The sequence below is a fragment of the Branchiostoma lanceolatum genome, chromosome 3 (assembly GCF_035083965.1).
Source record: "Branchiostoma lanceolatum isolate klBraLanc5 chromosome 3, klBraLanc5.hap2, whole genome shotgun sequence".
In the NCBI taxonomy this organism is placed as follows: Eukaryota; Metazoa; Chordata; class Leptocardii; order Amphioxiformes; family Branchiostomatidae; genus Branchiostoma; species Branchiostoma lanceolatum.
This window is the reverse complement of record NC_089724.1, coordinates 24,641,210-24,661,291: the sequence shown is the minus strand read 5'-3', so window position 1 is coordinate 24,661,291 and position 20,082 is coordinate 24,641,210. Positions and strand designations below refer to the sequence as shown.

General features: G+C 43.2%; 3 protein-coding genes across 5 annotated transcripts in view; 2 read left to right on the top strand and 1 right to left on the bottom strand.

Annotated features, from left to right (window-relative positions):
- Nucleotides 1-578: 578 nt before the first annotated feature.
- Nucleotides 579-12,838, bottom strand: LOC136431167 (ribonuclease H2 subunit A-like). 2 transcript variants are annotated; one of them, XM_066422447.1, is made up of 8 exons: nt 12,724-12,838; nt 7,155-7,226; nt 5,887-6,013; nt 4,988-5,075; nt 4,158-4,295; nt 3,539-3,632; nt 2,946-3,069; nt 579-1,127 (listed from the first exon to the last, which is right to left on the bottom strand). In XM_066422447.1, exons 2-8 carry the CDS (start codon nt 7,219-7,221, stop codon nt 986-988), a joined length of 780 nt encoding a protein of 259 aa, XP_066278544.1. In that variant the 5' UTR covers nt 7,222-7,226; nt 12,724-12,838; the 3' UTR covers nt 579-985. The 2 variants fall into 2 exon arrangements, with proteins under 2 accessions (XP_066278544.1, XP_066278543.1); XM_066422446.1 differs by lacking the exon at nt 12,724-12,838 and adding an exon at nt 10,500-10,750.
- The window catches only part of LOC136431163 (fibropellin-1-like), a 26,145-nt gene continuing 18,401 nt past the window's right edge, over nt 12,339-20,082 (top strand). For both annotated transcript variants that reach the window (XM_066422440.1, XM_066422441.1), the window contains exons 1-4: nt 12,339-12,464; nt 12,704-13,001; nt 13,996-14,099; nt 14,708-14,821. In XM_066422440.1, the coding sequence (XP_066278537.1) occupies nt 12,401-12,464; nt 12,704-13,001; nt 13,996-14,099; nt 14,708-14,821 (580 nt within the window). In that variant the 5' untranslated portion in view covers nt 12,339-12,400. The remainder of the gene's footprint in view (nt 12,465-12,703; nt 13,002-13,995; nt 14,100-14,707; nt 14,822-20,082) is intronic.
- On the top strand, nt 15,503-19,175 carry LOC136431164 (N-fatty-acyl-amino acid synthase/hydrolase PM20D1-like). Its single transcript, XM_066422442.1, has 3 exons — nt 15,503-17,130; nt 17,801-18,082; nt 18,554-19,175. The coding sequence occupies exons 1-2, from the start codon at nt 15,816-15,818 to the stop codon at nt 18,007-18,009; spliced, it is 1,524 nt and encodes a 507-aa protein (XP_066278539.1). The 5' UTR covers nt 15,503-15,815; the 3' UTR covers nt 18,010-18,082; nt 18,554-19,175.

The following is a 20,082-nucleotide window of genomic DNA, read 5'->3' as shown; positions in this document are numbered from 1 at the left end:
ACTTTGTAAAACTATCAAGGCTACCTTGACCAGTGCCTTGCAATCTGTAAAGTTCACAATGTACTTTATGGTTATTATGATATTTCATCAATAATTGTATAGAGAACCCTATTTCCTTTAGCTTACAAGGCTTGGGTGCGGATGTCTACGTACAAGAATCGATTGATGTTGGGCGTACTGCAAAACTATCAAGGCTACCTCGACCAGTGCCTTGCAATCTGTAAAGTACACAATATACCTTATGGCTATGATATTTCACCAATAACTGTAGAGAGAAACCTATTTCCTTTAGCATACAGGGCTTGGGTACGGATGTCTATGTACAAGAATCCATTGACGTTGAGCACGCTGCAAAATGTTTTCAAAAAGCTCAGAGAAAACTTGCTTTTGTAAATAGCAGCATGAAGGTCAGTAATGTGTCCCAGGACCCACATACCAGTGAATAATGTGTTGTCACTACGTATATTTTACGAGTAACGTTATAAGTTGTTCTATTTTATTTCGCAGACACAGATGACAAGAACTGATACGTTGGAAGCAGCTATAACTGCTCTCATTAATGTGCACATTTTAGTGCATTTTGTGTTTAACAGGATGATTTTAATGGCACAGAGTGTTGAAAATATAATATCAACGCGACAGTAAGCTAGAATTTGAAGAGTTACACAGATGAGTTTATATTGATGTATAACTAGAATAATATACAGTTCACAGCAATTTTTTTTTGATATAGTAACACAATAATTGTGCACTTGTACACCTATGCTACACAATATCATGGGAATCAAAATATTACCATTCAAAGAATAGAAATGAGGAATAATAAAAGTAGATCCTTTGATGACTTTATTTTGTTTATTCCGACTGTAGATAATTTGGGCTTAGCTTTCAATTTAACTTGGTATAGATTTTTTATGACACTTAATGATCATCTAACCTCGCAATCCTAGGGTTTTTTATAAATTGTTGACAAACATGTTTTTTTTTAAGATCCAAAATCTGTTACCGAGTGAAGAAATCGCTCTTGGAAATACTGGTGCTTCTTCTGCTTGGGATCCTCTCCCTTAGCAGCGAAGAACGACAAGACAGAAGGGGTCACGGCCTTCTCATCCTCATCTTCATCATCCCTGTAACACATCCACAACCATCAACTCTAATACTCCTCCATGGTCCCTAACACTGCCACATCAAAAAAGACAGTAAATCTTTAAGAGATCTACTCTATATGGTAGGGTGGGTACCGGTACCGTGTACTGGTACAAAACCGGTTTTTCTTAATGGACCGGTCCAAAAAAAACGGTCCGTAAAAAATCAGTGGACCGGCCTATGGACCGATTAGTAAATTCATAGTACCAGGCTACCAGCAGGCGGCCACATAACTGGTCTAAGAAAATACAAAACAGCAGATTTAAAGAGTCGTTCTCGAAGACGTTAGCTGTGTTAGAAACCCTTAAAGAATGAGTAAACAGACGGCGAGGAGAATATAGTTATAATTTTGAGTATATATATTAAAAGTGCAAACCTAAGAAATCATATCCTTCCAGACATGACGTTTGGAAACTTTTACGTGTGTCTCGCTCTCCAAAATATGATGTACTGCGACACTACTATAATCAGGTACAGGTACAGGTCCGGACCTGGACCTGACCCTCTGGACCTGGACCAGATCTGAATTTTATGTACCGGGAGTGACCGTACCCACCCCTGCTATATGGTATTCATAGCCAGTTTTAGATTTTATTTCACCCTCCATTCTTTTTATTCCATACAAACATCTGAGGACCATAATTTGGTTGGAACATGGTTTTCTGCTACACAAAAAAAGCAAGCCCAAAAAATGCCCAAAAATACAAAAACTGAAATTTCAGCTGCACTAACAAGGTCAGCAGCCAGGAGGCCGATAATCGACTTTCACCTTTGTTTTGATAACACCTACCTACAAACCAAATATCATCAAAATCCATCCGGAACTTCTAATAAGTTATTGCCGACCACAAATTTGTGCAAACACACATACACACACACACACACACACACACACACCAAAAACAATACCACCATTTTTCATGGAAGTGATGAGTACCCCGGTATCTAGCTTCAGCTAGCTACAGAGACGCAATCTTAGAAGTTACATAAAGCGGAGGTCCTGTGTTTCCGTAGAGCCACACCTACAGCACGTTGAAGTTTGGTTTGTGGGTAGGTGTTAGCAAAACAAAGGTGAAGGTCAATTATTGGCCTCCTGGCTGCTGACCTTATTAGTGCAGCTGAAATTCCAGCATTCTTTTATATCGAAAAGAGTAGGAGTCCTTCCAGTGTGAGTGGATCAAAAACCTTTGTTACAGTACGTGGGATAGCAGTACTCTTGGTTGATAATTTTGCAAAGGTGATAGTCACCTATAATCCTTTCACAAATGTGATAGATACTATTTAATCCTGAAACTTTCAAGGTGGTGTCATTTTCATGGTTTTCCCATTGAGGTCCCCACCACAAATGTCTCCCACAATGTATGGATACTACACTACAGAATTGTTTCAACCGTGAAATAAAACAAACTACAAAGACCTCAATTTCTCACTTACAGCAGAAAAATATTTGTAAAACTAGGTGGTCCAAACCTACATGACTTACTCACTCTTTAAAGAGCTATATACCAGTAATACCACTCAAAAATCATGACCATAGTATGATATCAAACCCCCAAAGTTCTGCTGCAGTACCATAGCAAGCTGCTAGGCGGCACAAAATCTAACCATTTTGAGGTCTCAAGAAGACCTACCCACCAAGTATCAAGACAATCCATCCAGGCATTCTTGAGTTATCCTGTTGACTGACGGAAAGGACATACACACAAACGCTGCTGAAAATATAAACTTCTGGGCAAAGGTAATAAAACCATCACAACTGAATTTACAGTAAACAAATTAACAAATGTTGCCTGACTGACCAGTTGACCGTGACGGCCTTGTCGTCCAGAATCTTGCTGGCTGTGGACCAGCTGAAGCGGACGAACTGGGTGAAACCAAACACCGGCTCTACCATGCTGGCCAGCCACTTCTTCGTTTCAGGATCTTGTGAAATAAAACAGAAAATGCAAATCAGAATCTAAGTATCTAATATCAGCTCAAAAAAGAAGAAGAAATAGTCACGCCTTCAAATTCCGGAGTTGTCAACCCAGGATTGAGGTGTCCATAGATTCATATTTTCCAAAAACTATGGTAGAGTGGAATTCATTGCCACCAAGTACTGTAGTAGCATCCTCACTAGATAGCATTGAACAAAACTTGCAGCTAGATGTGCAAAGGTTAAGTGTGACAGGTTGTTCAGTGTTATATAACCAGCTGTTGCCAAGCTGCGTGCCTGCGCAGCTGGTGTGTAACGGGGAAGGGCGATTATACAGATACATGTACACTAAGTTTAGGGAGCATCTTGAATTTCTAGATAGTGTCTCCTATTTTCTGCATTGATGAGTAGGAATGTACAATTTTGTAAGATATACATATAGCTGGAGACTACAGGGAGTTAAAGCATTATACTCACCACTGGGGTACCCTGAGCCAAACTGTCGGCTGATTTTGTTGCCCTCTGTCTCCTCGAAGAACCCCCAGCCTTTCACAGCCCTGTCACGGGATACCTGTAGAAGGGGGAAGGCAATCAGAGATGGCAGACTTCACCCCCTTACCCATACTGCTTTTCAAACCTTCCAGTCTCACAAACAACAAGATGTCAAAAACGGATGTTCCCCTGCAGTACCATAACAAGCCTCTAGGGGGCCAAAATCCACTCATTTCAAGGTCTCATTAAGACCTGTTGACATTTCAAGGTCTCATTAAGACCTGTTGACATTTCAAGGTCTCATTAAGACCTGTTGACATACCAAATATCAACACAATCTACTCTGGCAATCTCCCTGGCAATCACACACACACACAGATACACACAAACATACACGCACAAAGACATAAGCACCAGAAAACATAACCTTCTCAGCAAACCTAAAAATAGCAGAACTGAGAATGTATGGCAACGCTTCACTGTATATGTATTGGGAATCACAGATACATGGACACATGAATGCACGCAGACGTACGCACACAGACACACACACACAAACACACACACCAAGAAAAAAAAACATTTGGGGGAAAAAAAGTAGTACCTTGGCACATATGCTGGCAGCGCTGACAATGGGGAACTTGGAATCAGCCTTGGGAGTGACGGTGATGTCAAGGTCGGGGAAAATGCCCTTCAACTTGTCCTGGTACTTGGACGCATCACCTACTGTGTCCACATACACCTGAAAGGCAACAAAGGGGAAAAAGATCACAACATATTGGAAAATAGCATGTTGCATGCAGAATGTAGGGCTAACAATTAAATCTGGAGCTGTGCAATATATACATGTTGGACTTTGTGGTTAGAGTAGTTGACTTTAAAGGTCCTGGGTTCATATCCCTAGCAGGTCCAAATGTTGTGCCCTTGAGAGATGCTTTTTACAAAACTTTCCTCACTCTACCTTTGTAAAAATGAGTACCCAGCTTAGGTTAGGAATGTCCTCTCAGATAGGATATGAAGCCGGAGGTCACATGTTTAAAGGAGAGCCACAACTGGATTTGGGGACGTTTTGGGGGGTGAAAAGGAGGGAAAAGTCAATCTTTCTAACCCACTTTTCACTCCTTCGGTCCAGAAAAAATGGGGTAAGGACCCCCCCAAAATGTCTGTTTAACCCTAAATCCAGTTGGTAGTGACACCTCAAGTAACATTTCACTTAGTGGATCACTGGTCTTACACAGCTTGTACCAACCGTACAAAACTGGTGTGTAATGCCCTAAGGAGGTTTACTGATTATATGATAAAATATAAAACAAAACAAAAAGAAAACATTAGTAATGGCATGACCATCACTGAAACACAAACTGCTGTCATTTCATGTGCAGCTTGTGAGAGAATGTTTGTAGTATGGAATGCTCCATAACGTAAGAGTCTGACCTCTTGCAGGTTGACCCCACTGTCTAGCGTCCTCTGGATGAGTCCGATGGCTGTGTCGTGGGACAGGGTGTTCAGGTTGTACTTACTCCTGAAAGGCAATAATGGAACATGGTTAAGCCCCTATCTCACTGGACCCGCGGCATGTTGGCAGCCTCACTGCATCTTAAATTGGATTTGTGTTACCCTTGACTTCATAATGGGAATATCATGCATAATGACTAAAAAGACAACAAAACACACAAAGCATTTATCACTGAAATTCGTCGTGGGCCCTGTGAAATCGCTCAGTTGCAGCGAGGTCACCAATGTGCCGCGGGTCAAGTGAGATAGGGGCTTCAATCCTCAACTACCACTCCTGAATGGAACATGCTATCTTTTTTTTTTTCAAATCCCTCAAATCATAAAATAATGGTGAAAAAAATTGTGAATCCCAAAACAAAGATATTAATTTAGAGTGGTCTTATTTAAGAGAATGTCAAGAGAATGTTTTATACAAAAAGCCAGTTTAAGGTCTGCACCACGCATGCATGAGGGGAAAGGAGAAGGCCCCTAACTTGAAAACAGTGCTTGTCTAGCCCATGCCATACATGTCCGGACGTGTTTTGTCTATGTCTCAGGAGGCTTCAACCTCAACCTAAATGCAGAAATGTTTGCGGTTTTCATGGTGAACTCTTAACCTTTACTGCGACTTTAAAACCACCCCGTTCCATTGTGTGACTGCAGCGCTACTATTGTTTCAAACGGGAACTAAAAACCACTGCTAACACTCCATTTTCTCCCTACCGCAAAACCAAATCCCTGCATGTATGTAGTATTACATCACAATGCATCACATTGCACATGCGCAGTTTAGACTGTGAACCAGTTTATTGTCCATGACGTCAAAATTGACCCCTGACCTCCTAAGCATACAGTTGGAGATGGCGTTGGGTGCCAGGATGTGGATGGTCCATCCCATGAACTCCCCCGCCCCGGCGATGGCCTCAAACAGCTTCTCTCGCTGCTCCTCCGACAGGGTTTTAGAATCTGGAGGTGGGAGAGAAACATTTCATCTGTTTATGGATCATATATCATTGAAACACAAAAGGCGAGTAGCACAGTCTCCTGGCTCCTGGGGATTGAACCCAGGCCCACCAGCACACACACCGCACACACTAAGCACTAAGCTAAAAGGTCTTGACCAGTAAGACTGGTCAGTTAGTGGCGCTTGGACCCCACTGTTACATCCTCATAAGCTGACAAGGTGGTCTTGCGGTTAGTGTTGTTGACTTAGCATCTAAAGGTTCTGGGTTCAAATCCCTTGCAGGCCCAAAATGTTGTGCCTGATGCGAAAGGGCTACTTTACACTCGACTCAGGTGAAAATGAGTACCTAGCTTCAGTTAGGGACATCCTCTCAGATGGTGAAGCAAAGCTAGAGGTGTTTGACTTTGAGGGGAGAAACACCTTGAGCATGTAAAAGATCTCACCACACTTATCAAATACATGTAGAGTAGGGGTTCTTCGCTGGTGTGAGTTGATCAAACCGTACAGTCCGGTCTTATGAAGCTTGAGCATACTATACAAAACTAGTGTGTGACACCCAATGGCTGTTTACCAGTTATGCGGAACAGAAAAGTAGGGGGTAAAACATTGCTCCCATCACTGAATAAGACCGTTGTTTTGTAGAGCAAAATGTTTATTACCTACATGTGCCTTCCCTTCCTGATCATACTGTTACTGACCCTAATTCCAGAGGATACTGTCATGACATAAAGATACTGTCCCTAACATCAGAGGTTACTGACCCTAAGGTTATTGTCCCTAGCCCCAGAGAGGCTATTAACCCTACATGTAACTGCCTAAGCCCTAAACTCCAGAGAGGTTACTGACCCGTACTCCAGAGAGGTTACTGACCCTAACCCCAGAGAGGTTATTAACCCTAAGTCCTAACTCTTAAGAGGTTATTGACCCTAAGGGTACAGACCCTAACCCTAGAGAGGTCACTGACCCTAACCCCAGAGAGGTTACTGACCCTAACCCCAGAGAGGTTACTGACTCTAACCCCAGAGAGGTCACTGACCCTAACCCCAGAGAGGTTACTGACCCTTACCCTAGAGAGGTTTTTGACCCTAAGTTTGCTGACCCTAACCCATCCAGGTTTAATACTGAGCTTTAAGTTCGACCCACCTGCAAATCCCATGTCCTTGAGCCTGTCCTGCCCAGACAGTGGGCAGTAGCAGATGCCGTATACCATTGGTCCTGGGGAGGAACACCAACAGAAGACGTTAGAGTCAGGGTAATCATGTCACCACAAGAAGGGTGCAATGTACAGAAATACTGTAAATGCAGAAATATTCACGGTGGTTTTATGTTCACGTTTTTGCGGTGAAAAGCCGTTCCATTGCATGACTGTAGCGCTACTATTGTTTGAAACGCGAACTCAAAGGCACCGTTTACCGAGAAATTAAATCCCTGCGAACATTTCTGCATTTCGAGTGCACTATGTTATTGTTAACATCATAGGTTGCTATATTTTGCCATATAATAATAAATTTCTACTGTCAGTCAGTCTATACAGACTAGGGCACATACTGTGCAGACAGAAAAGTATAAAATAATGTTGTCTGGTAATATACTGTATATATAAATCTATTTGGCCCTGGGAACAAGAAATCACTAGAAAACGCAGGTCGTGCTAGATCCGTCACTATGCTCAAAAAATGAAGCCGAATTAAATTGACTTGTGGGCGAAGTCGCTTGGAGTCGACTTGGGGTTTGCGTCCATGTTCAAAAATGTGTTAGTCTGCTTCAAGCGGCTTCGATCATTTGTTTCACGATAATGTGGCTAGTTGGTCATGGGTTGAGGTCAAAATGGCCGCCATAATCCAAACAGTTGACAGCAACCTCTCTTTTTCCGCTTCTGTACGTTTGGAAAACAGTGCATAACTGCCGAGGAAAATGGCATCGGCGGGCCCTGGTGGTGAAAATGCATCACCGACAATGGGTTTTGTATGAAGGCTTAGCTGCAGTAGCAGTAATACACGGCGACAAAAACAGGTCATTCGGAGTAATATAACCAGCTGGTTCAAGTGGCTTCAAGCGACTTCGGAGCGTTCATGCTCGCAAAAATCAAGTGACTTCACTCGAAGTCGATTTAACTCGGTTTAATTTTTAGAGCATGTTTGTTTTAATTTACTGACTACACTGTTTGTTTAGCAGGGTCTGAGTGATCAGTCCAAACTACACCTGTGTTTACACAATCTCTCGCTGGCTGGGGTCCATAACCCCCTCCCCCGTCGAGCCGGCGGTTAGGAGCGGGATTTAGTCAGGTCAGGTTACTGTCCAAACTAGCTATAGTCTAAATTTCAAGGTAACCCTTACCCAAATTCATCAAAGCACACAGTAACTGTTATCTTTTTATTTTATTTTATACTTACTTATACTTTGTAATGTACGAAATTCCCGGTTGCGCAGCACAACCAAACTTTAAATATTATTGGCCCCTTGGCCAAGTAGTTACGCATGAATACATGAAAAAATGACATTCGTGCCCTGTGATAACAGTTGTTGCATAACAGTAGGATGAAATTTATAACCTGAACCTGGTGTCCGGTTCTCTTTGAAGTTGGTACAGACGGATAAAATATGCTCTGATTTAAGGTCTCATTTATGTATTACTCCGAGTGGGTACCCTAAAAGAGTCCATTGCCCAAAAAAATGAACGGCTGCATGTACATGTGTCTATATATTGGTGTAAAAGTCCCTTTTAGCTAGGCCAGCTGATATCAAGCGTCAAACTGATGAAAGCTTGTTTGTAACGGAAGAAATTGACAGGTAAAGTTCGGCAGCCGAGCGCGAGGTCGGACGTCCACAGCTGGACATTGGCGGTAATTCGGTCGATCACTTTCAGCTGGAAAGTGCCTATTTAGCGGGTCTAGCTAAGTGCCGTTTTTAATTGCCATAAAAAGGTATTGTATGCCAACTGGTAGTTGGCAATTTTTTCAAATGATCTAGGGTAGATGAGCTCAACAGAGAATGAATGACATCGGTGCATTTCCTATAGCTTCATTACCAACGCGCCCATGTAAAACATGTTTTATAACATGTAAGCCTATGGGGCGGAAAAACTCATGAATGAGACCTTAAATAAAAATGAAAAATATTCATAAAAAATCAACGATTAGCGCTGGCGTGTAAATTTCAAGACGATTGATAACCCGGCGTCACCCCGCATTTTCTGACCGCAAGTTGCCATGGCAACGGACTAGTCTACATTTTTGAGGGGCGTTTTTTTTTTTTTTTTCATTGTATTATGCTTTGCTAGAAATAGAAGCCATTTGAAAGAAGACTAAAGTTTCCGATCGTAAATACACGAAATAGAGCATCCTTCTGTTCCTTCTGTTGCGTTTTGTGTTGGAAAATTAGGTGTCAACAGGCACAACGACGCACGGACCTCACTAAACTGCAGCTAACGCGTACGCAAGCTAGCATATTGCAATACACTTCCAGACGTAAAGCTCCGTGTCAAGTAAAAGGCTATGGAATACACTTTGGCTGACGGCGACACCCCCCCCGCCTTCCCCCCCCATGCCTTATTCGTGTATCTTGCCTTAATCGTGTATCTTAGGACGATTCCGACGGCCGTCTTTGTGTCTGTACCCAGATTCCATCCTCGTTCTTTCAGAGTCTACCCAGCCAGGCTGCGCACAAAGCAGCACTTTGAGTTGTTGTCTAGTCCTGTACGCCTTTGATCGCATATCAGCCAAGTTAAAAAACACGCTTGCTAGCCAGCATGGGCGTAATTTGAAGCCCAGAATCACTAAAAGCCGCACAATCTGTTCTCTCCTGAACCGCGTCCGCTAGGGGGCGCTTCATGCCTTTCACAGGTGTCAAAGGCCAATGCGTCGACGTAAGACACCCGAACTTTCAAGGATGATGGAGAAGATAGTTTTCTTTCGTTTTAATCATTATTGACTTAACACATTATACTTAAGGTCTCATTTATGTATTACTCCGAGTGGGTACCCTAAAAGAGTCCGTTGCCCAAAAAAATGAACGGCTGCATGTAGATGTGTCTATATCGGTGTAAAAATCCCTTTTAGCTAGGCCAGCTGATATCAAGCGTCAAACTGATGAAAGCTTGTTTGTAACGGAAGAAATTAACAGGTAAAGTTCGGCAGCCGCGCGCGAGGTCGGACGTCCACAGCCGGACATTGACGGTAATTCGGTCGATCACTTTCAGCTGGAAAGTGCCTATTTAGCGGGTCTAGCTAAGTGCCGTTTTTAATTGCCATAAAAAGGTATTGTATGCCAACTGGTAGTTGGCAATTTTTTCAAATGATCTAGGGTAGATGAGCTCAACAGAGAATGAATGACATCGGTGCATTTCCTATAGCTTCATTACGAACGCGCCCATGTAAAACATGTTTTATAACATGTAAGCCTATGGGGCGGAAAAACTCATGAATGAGACCTTAATGTCACCGAAAATATAATATATGTCGCGCTCAGGGTGGGAGGGGGGCGACTCACCGAGCACGGGTCCTCGGCCTGCCTCGTCGATGCCGAGGCAGCACGGCTCTCCTTTCGTCACGTCCGGCACGTCAGACCCAATCACGCAACTTTTCGCATTATCCTCCTCAAAGTCACGCAGATCCATAGTGGTTTTATAGACGGTAGAACTTGGGGAGGCCTCCGGCCGAAACACTAGACCACCGAGTCAGTTTTCGACTTCCCGCGTTTTTGTTCAACTTCAACCTTTGACCTCTATTCATGCCTGATTACTCCGTTAATACATGAAAGAAAATCTACGATTTGTTCAATAATTTTTGGCGAAGCTCCGGTGCGAAGGTATTTGTACAGCCTGGTGAATGGTGGGAATTTGATACTTGCAGCATTTGGAAGTTGGGTCCAAATTGTCTAGCTTTGTCTAGGGACGTCCCTCGGATAGGACGTTAAATGGAGGTCCCGTGTTTGAGGAGAGCCATACCTTGAGCACGTCAAAGGACCCACCGCATCTTTCGAAAAAGAGTAGGGGAATGCCCCGGTGTGAGTGGCTCAAAACGTTCCGGTCTAAATGGGGTAGGGAATTTCCCGAGCAGCCTTCGTAGCCCCTGCTTCTCCTAATGGGTCAGTGAAGCCATGCTTGTCTTGAGCATTGATGTTTCTGGCCTAGGGTGAAGAGATGCTGCTACAGTAACAATTGGGCTTAGAACTTCGTAAATCGATGGCAACATCAGGCTCTGATGAATTGATTAGAAAAAAAAATAGATCATGCAAAACGAAAATCATTATTTAAGAAACAAAATGCTATAATAGGCATGATAGGTCTCTACGCCAGGCTAGGCTAGGACTTTCATACTTGGGACAACAAGGTGAATTAGTTACTTGCCAATGTCATTTGAAAGTTTGGGTGGAGGAGATTATCAACAGATGTGATTTATGCAGATGAGGACTTTATTTGCATATCTATTAAGAACCTTCTATGATGCCTCAGCAATAAATGATGGGATTTCTGTATTTGTGACATGTGACAATTAGGCTGGATGTTACATTATCAATATCATACCTATATTATGCAATTTAGGGGCATACGTCGCTGAGGTGTTTGCTTTGAAGGTAATGAAATAATGAAAACATTTAGAAACCCCAAATCAACGGGATAATGGACTTTCTATCTATAGAACAATTGGCGTAGGAATGGCTTCTTTGACTTATGTGATTTTTTTAATTAAGGCAGCACCAATTGCATTCTATGTTTCCTGAATTTTCAACAGGAAATTAATAGAGCGAATGCGCACCCCCGAGACCCCCCCACCCACCCAATCACAAAAAGGGACTTTCCTTTATCAACCCAAATCCTATGAGGAACAAAGTCAACACTCTAGGTGGGTAAACAATCATTTTGGAAGAGGATACCTGAACAACAAAGGATGGATGCATCTTTATGATTTTTGGCTGGTAGGTAGTTTAGTAGCTTTTTAGTGGAACTCGACTTAAGTAGAGGCTGATTATACACATCATGAATACATAGTTTGCATAATCAAATAATTTTTAAATCCCGCTGCGTTCCATGATAGGACGTCCAAACAGGAAACGTTTCTAACATGAGAGGAGCATCCACAGATATCTGTTACACAGATAAAGACCTAATCTGCATAAAATATGAGAAAATACTTTAAGAATATCTTATAAGTGATAAATGATGAGGAATTTCTTACTTCCGGCATTTGGAAAGGTAGGTAAATGTGAACATGGTTTAACCAAGACCTGGTGAGTGCCAAAGCTATATACAGTGTTGGTACTCTCTGGCAAGGGTCAAACTACGTAATATCTGTTTACACAAGGGTCTCAAGAGCACGGCACAAAGGTTAGAGTGCACATGATATCCATAAGCCCTTTGTTTTGATCACTTCTGCAGGCGATCCTTCACAATGTTTCGCCTCCTGTTGTTCACAACAGTCCTTGTCGGAAGAATTTCTTCGTCTTTAGGTCAAGGTTCGCTTGTATACCATTTTTCTATTTACTCCGGAGCCTGTGGTACCATAGACATTATCAAAAAGGCAGCGTGACTATAGTTTAACAGATCTTATTTTTTTCTTATAGAACTGAATTGAACCACCGAAGCTATCTAGTGGCTGTTACATGTAAGGTTGATACTTTGAGAGGACGTTTTTAGACATAATTTCAATCGATCGTTTTTCTGAATCTTGCGTTCTTTGTGTATACTCGTCAAGGCGCAGGTGAGGCGACGTACCTGACGACTTACGACAACTGGGCCTTCTTCAAGGTCAAGGCCATGGGTCTCATGACCAACGACAAGGTGAAGTCCACCTGCGAGGAGGCGGGGATGTCTCTCCCCTGTCTGTACGTAAACCGGAAGTGCTTGGACGGCTGGACTTCCGGCTGCGTCAGTATCGAACACGGACACGTCAGCTGCTTCACGGCAGAAGTTCTGTCTGTCCTGCTGTGTGACGTCATAAACCCCTACAGCTGCCCGCCTCTTCAGGACGCCTTCATTTATGACCCCCACAGGTATCATTAAATGCCTTCCGCACATTATAAGTATATCAAAACCAGAAGTGCAGCTACAGTGCCGTAGAATGCCGCTAGGAGGTACATTATCGATTTTAACCTCGGTTGAACAGCCCCTATCATTAAGATCCACCCACAACTTTTGAAGTTATCATTAGGCTGTCCACAAACAGACAAACGGCACCGAAGACATATTATTATTAACCTTCTTGGCCTAGGTAATTACTGCATGTCGTCTTTGGAAGGGATGTTTAATCTAGCTGTCGCGTCCATGTTTGCAATTGGGAGAGCCTGAAAGACGTTGTACTGTGCATTTTCCTAGATCCTACATGGAATATACCTTGTGGAGGCTCTGCTAAACTTGCCTGCAGTCCAGCCATGTTAGCTTTAGCCCGCTCCCCAAGATCCGCCAACTGGCAGGCCAGCGGATCTTGGGGAGCGGGCCAAGGCTATTACTAAACAAGGCTGGACTCCAGGCTGCTGACTATAGGGAGAACTAAATAGGGAGATATCATCATAATTTGCCAGAGGAGTTCGCCACCAAAGGGTATCATCTCAGTGCCCGCGCAGTTTAAGGTATTGTTGAAAATGGTGGCTGAGGAATTTTGGGACGTTTTTGAAAGAAAAAAAACCTTTCTTAAGCTTTATAAACCTTCCTGAACCTTAATTTTTTCAGGTAGAACCTTATAGCAAGGCGATGATTTATGCAAATTGGTGTGATGTTATGATTGCGTCATCAATATTTATAAGGCCACGCCCCTTTTTCATAAAAAACACTCTCCTTGGCTTGTGCTTCGATGTTTATCAATATAACTTTGAAGGAATGTACATGATGGTAATACTTAAAGAATGACGCATGCCTACGAGTATATTTTGAAATATCGATTTTTGGCGAATTTTTTGTTGTTATCATACTTAAGCTTCCCGTGGACTGACTCTCCTGGCCAATCATTCACCCTATTTATGCCGCATTCTACTATCCATACCACCGTAGGAAGGAACGGTGGAGGCCACCTCACAGCTATGGTTGTGGAACGGACTATGGTGGACTTTGTGTCAACGGGTCAGACTACACCAACATGTCCGCCATTTGTGCAGGTAACGTTACAGTGACTTCGTTTGCCTGGGTTGATGCGTTCCAAAACGTGCTTTATTCCAAAACATGCCGCGCTTTAATAATGATAATAATAAGTTTATTGCAAGTTCTTGGCCGTAGGCTAATTGCAAGCACATGAAACATGTAAGGACGGACAGACCATTGGTAACAATATAGCATGTGGCTATTCTAGTTCAAATACTAACAAAAAATTCTATCTTATTTGGGTTTGAGTCGTTTGACTTCTTTTTTCGAGACAGTGGAAGACGAATGCTCCCACTTTTTCTGTAATGTGTGGGTTTTGTGATGTTAACAGGAGAGTAGTTTTCTTTTGTTCTGTAAACATGGAGAATTTTGGATTTGAATTTAATATACGCTGTGATGGTGCATTCGCTGTATACTTGTGACGTTATGGCTGTATAATCAATGGGGATGGAGGCCTGTGATAGGCCCACACAACCTAGCTATATGATTATGTTCAATAAAGCTAAGGTCTAGAACCACAGCATTTTCTTTCCTAGGCCTTATGACTGCGCGAAACGTAGTCGCTATGAAAATACCTCAATGTTCAGCGCGTTTAGATAACATCGGACACGTGATCATTCTGTAGTTCCAGCGAACTGTAGCAACTCTCCCTGTCTGAATAATGGAACATGCCGTGACCATGACAACGCTTTGACCTGCCGGTGTGCACCAGGATGGGGAGGTGTCAGGTGTGAGAGAGGTATGTGTACATCAAGTTTAATTTTCTTGATTAAACTGTACCATCCACGGGACTGCTCCTTGGAATGAGAATGAGATATGGAGAGTTTTGTTTGCCTTCTGGTCTTGGAAATTATGCATGATCTATTTACCTCCTTAAAAATTGAAGTATATTTTGGCGCGTGTGTGTGTGTGTGTGTGTGTGTGTGTGTGTGTGTGTGTGTGTGTGTGTGTCTGTGTGTGTCTGTGTTCGATAACGTTTGTGCTTGCAGATATTTGTGGTTAGTGTGATTGCTCTGAATGGATGTGATTACATTTGGTACGTGGGTATGTCTTTGAAAGACGAAGGTCAATGTAAATTCTGGGCCTCCTGGCGGCTTTCCTTTGCACTGAAGCAAAACTTCCGATTTTGGTATCTTTTGTGATGGACATGCTATGTTCTTTTTTTTTGTAGCAGATAGCTTTTGATGTTAGGAGGATGTGGTACAGTAGACTAGCAAGGAGTGGATATTCTTCGGTCGTATTCGCTTAAGCGCTAGCTAAAAGGTCAATGACTGATTCGTTAGTTGCCACCATGTACTTCCCTAAATAGATTTAAACTCTTCTTGGAGTTCGAAATAAGTTAGCGTAGGTGTGACAGGCCGTTCTGCGTGATATAGTCAGACGCTGCCGTGCCCCCGCAAAGCTGGTTTGTTTATTATAAATGATACGCCGAAGGAGTCACTGGTTACACCGGTCGAACAACACAGAAACAGACACCACAACGCACGTGCACGCCCTTTAACCCTCTGTCCTTTGTTTCTTCCGTCACGGGACAAACATTGTGGTTCTGGCTGCCAACGGCTGCCGAAGTCTAGGGTTTAAACTAATGCGGGACTTTGCTCATTCATTTTTCACGTACTTGGCTTCGTTACAAGCATCGAAACTGCAGCTTGCTTTGTAGTTGAGAGCTATTTCTGTCAAGGTATGTTTAGGAGCGCTGTCTAATTAGTCCAGATCACGGATAAGGTACTGTCATGTCTGCTGCTAAAAGGCTACTGCAGTGGGTTGGCCTTCCCTTGATGTGTGTTCTCGTGATTGTGGTGGTCCGAACCGTCACGTTCCCGTCCTACCAGACCCGCCCACCGCCCTGTAACGTCACCGATCAAGACTTCATCCCCGCCACCAAAGACAGGCTGGACAGGCTCGGCCGGGCGGTAACCTTCCGCACGATCTCGTACGAACCCGGGCGAGGAACGCCCGAAGAACTGCTCAAGTTTATCGCCTTTATCCGCGACAGTTTCCCCGTTGTTCACTCCTCCCCGCTGGTGACGAGAGAGGTTGTTGGGAACTTTAGTCTACTGTATCGTGTGGAGGGTTCGGACCACTCTCTTAAACCTGGTCTGTTGGCAGCTCACCTGGATGTAGTTCCCGTTACAGAGGAACCTGGCTGGGAAGCTGAGCCGTTTTCTGGGCAGCAGAAAGACGGATTTGTGTACGGTAGGGGGACCTTAGATTGCAAACATAACGTTATGGGACAGTTGGAGGCCCTGGAGTTTCACCTGAAGAGGGGCCATCGACCGAAACGAACACTGTACCTCGCGTATGGACATGATGAGGAAGTCTTAGGCCAATACGGTGCGCAGAAGATTGCAAAACTGTTGGAGGATCGTGGAGTAAAACCGGAGTTTCTCCTAGATGAGGGGTTTACCGTAACCAAAGATTACGTACCAGGGGTGGCCAAGAAAGTCGCCTTGATTAGCGTTACAGAGAAGGGTTACTTAACGGTGAAGTTCAGTGTACGGATGAAAGGCGGACACGGGTCTATGCCTGAGAAAGAGTCGGCTATTGGCATTCTGTCCCAGGCCGTTACCAACTTAGAAAGAAACCCACAGCCGAACCTCTGGGGTTCTGGTCCTGAGCGAGACTTCGCTGAGCACCTCGCTACCGAAATGAGCCTCCCCCATCGTGTGATGACTTCTAACCTGTGGCTCTTTACTCCCGTCATCAGATGGATTCTGACCCAGAAGGCGGGCACTAACGCTTTATGCCGAACCACTACAGCCGTCACACGTTTTAACGCCGGGATCAAGGACAACGTCATCGCTCCTGAAGCAGTCGCCATCGTGAACCACCGAGTCCACCCCAAACAGACGATCCAGGAAGTTCTAGATCACGTCGTCAAGGTCATCAACGACCCTAGGGTCAAGGTGGAGGTCCTCAAGTCTCTAGTTCCTGCGCCCATCTCTCCGAGTGGCCCGGAGTCTCCAGCATACACGGTGATACAGGAAAGTATCCAACAGGTCTACCCGGACTCACTTGTGGCACCATTTGTTCTGATGGGCTACACAGGTATATCAAAAGAGGCACTAATTGTGCTTATTTTTTATCATGCTCATTTTATTCACATTGCCCCATCGCTTTTCATTTGTTGCTCTTAAAAGATTCCTAAACTCCAGAGGGGGGAGTTATTTTCCAATAGATGATAATTTTAGGAAGTAAAAATGGATGTTTTTTACAGTATACGATAAAGTACCCACTAGTACCCTGCGCATCAAAAAGCATTCAGTATTCTACCGAATTACCCAGGTGACCCTCTGTTTTTTTATTAATTAGATTAAACAACCTCAGCCTATGGCCTAATACAGTTTGCCTGACAAGGCCTGACAAAAGTTAGATTATAAAAAAAAAGTCATGGGGGTTAAGAAAAACTCGTCTTGCTTTGGGTTCTTTTATATCTTATTAACAATTGGCCTTCTTATTGTGCTTAACCACCCTCATTTATGCCAAAAATATCCACGATTTATGATGTATTTTTACGCATAGGGAATACATAGGTAGGGTCTGCACGGGTTTAATGAGTATCAATTTGTTTTAAAAAACACGCTTTGTGAAATTAACCACAAGCAGAGTTCTGTAAAAAGTTGGCTGATTATGTATCCATTGATACATAATCTAGTGGAAAATAATACCGCCTTCTGGAGTTTAAGACTCCTTTAAGAATGTTTCGTTTCTGTAACAGATACTCGTCACTACTGGAACCTCACGAGCGCCATCTATCGGTTTTCTCCGAACGTCATGCGTCCAGAAGATTTCTCGAGACTTCACGGCGTGAACGAGAGGATCTCCATCGAGGACTACGAGAGGGTGATGAACTTTTATTTCCACCTGATGCGGAACGTTGATAAACCTTTGGTGGTCACGAGGCACCAGCATGATGGGGATTTGTGACTTTGAGATACTTTCAAGGCACAGAAACAGTACCTAAGGTCCGTGCTGCATGGTAAGACACAATAAGCAATAGGTCCAGTTAGGGGTGGGTACCGGTACCGTGTACCGGTACAAAACCGGTATTTCTTAATGGACCGGTCCAAAAAAAACGGTCCGTAAAAAATCAGTGGACCGGCCTATGGACCGATTAGAAAATTCATAGTACCAGGCGGCCACATAACTGGTCTAAGAAAATACAAAACAGCAGATTTAACTTCGTTTTCGAAGACGTTAGCTGTGAATCATACCTAGAAACACTTAAAGGAATAGTAAACAGACGGCGAGAAGAGTATAAATTATAATTTTGAGACAAAGTGCAAACCTAAGAAATTATATCGTTCCAGACATGACGTTTGGAGACTTTTGCGTGTGTCTCGCTCTCCAAAATATGATGTACTGCGACACTACTATAATCAGGTACAGGTACAGGTCCGGACCTGGACCTGACCCTCTGAACCTGGACCTGGACCGGACCTGAATTGTTTGTACCGGTACCCACCCCTAGGTCCAGTACTTAGGCGGGCAGGTTCAAGCAACTTGTTTCATGTTTAATTTGTATTTTTGCTCTTCACTGTGAGCATAGTGGTGGTTTGTAATGCTGTGACTCTTTAGTTCTGGCAGTTACTATAGTCAGGTAGTATTCATTGTTAACGTTGTGGTGTAAAATGTATGTCACAAGATCAAATTATCCTTACAATTCTGAAAGTGTTTTACAAAACTCATTGGTGGTAGTACTGTCGTGAGTTTAAGGCTATTATATATACTTTTAGTTGCAATTAAACGGGTTTTACACTGTAAGAAAGTATAATAATTCGTCTTAACATTTCTATATGACCTTATTTTGTTCTGACAAAATGCCAATATCCTGGTGCATCGTCAACTTGTCTAGTATCTGTGGATAGTTTTTCTGGTGTGTAAGTCTGTTACAACTTTGCAAGCCGAAGTTGGTCGTAGACTTGGGACTCGTTTATTCATTTTGAAAATAAAACTGCTTTTGATCAAGGCATACATTTGTAACAAACATCTTTTAGAGAGCATGGAATAGGGATGGGGGTGGTTCTTTGGACAGCTATAACTCTGTAACCATAAACAAGATAATAAAGCGGTTTTCAGTTTTCAAATACCTACCAAGTGCCCTATCAACTGAAAGTAAAGTTTGAAACTTCTTGGTCAGACATCGATTTTTGTAATGTGTCTATAGCCTATACTGCATGCAGCGTACGCGTAAATTGTGCAAAATTCACCACTGCGAAATATGTGTAAGAAGATCCCCCGTTTGTTCCTGCAAAGTTTTAGTGCTGCAGTAATGTAATGCTAATGTATTTTTAGTTAAAACTTTTAGCTCGTCTGACGTCTGGCATAGACCTGCGACCTCTTAAGGCCCCCTCTCATTGGGCTCCGGCACTGCGGCGGCACTGCCACGGCAGATTTTTACGGCACCGTCGCGTTTCTTTCACCCATTTCCATTTGCACTCTCACTGACGTGCGGCGCATTTGCGTTTGAAGCCCAGATGAGCAAGTTATTGAATGAACTTTGTTGTTCGACAATCGTATATGGTACAATATATGGCACTAAATCAACAATACTGCAAGGCTAACCTATCCTACAATCATAAGTACAAAACATTATCGATAACAGTGTATGAATTACAATAAAGCCATGTATGGATTATTTTTTCCCTCGCTTTTAGGATGAAGTATAATGAAATCGACCTATGTAGGTGGTATAAGAGTTGGACATGACAACAATATATCATTCTGTGTACCAGATATGGTGAAGTTAGTCTTAAGCCCCGGTCACACTAAACTCACGTCGTACCTACGATGTACGTACGATGCATTTCCCGTACAACGCAGGTAAATCGCAGGTAAATCGCAGGTAAATCGTAGGTAAAATCAGCTATCGCAGAGCGTCGGGTGATGTTCAAAATTTTCCGGCGTCGTGCGATTTGTCACGTGTCGCTCATCTCATATGTGTGCACTTTTCATCTGACCTTTGCAAGATGGTGATGCCACCAGAAAGAATCAGGCTGG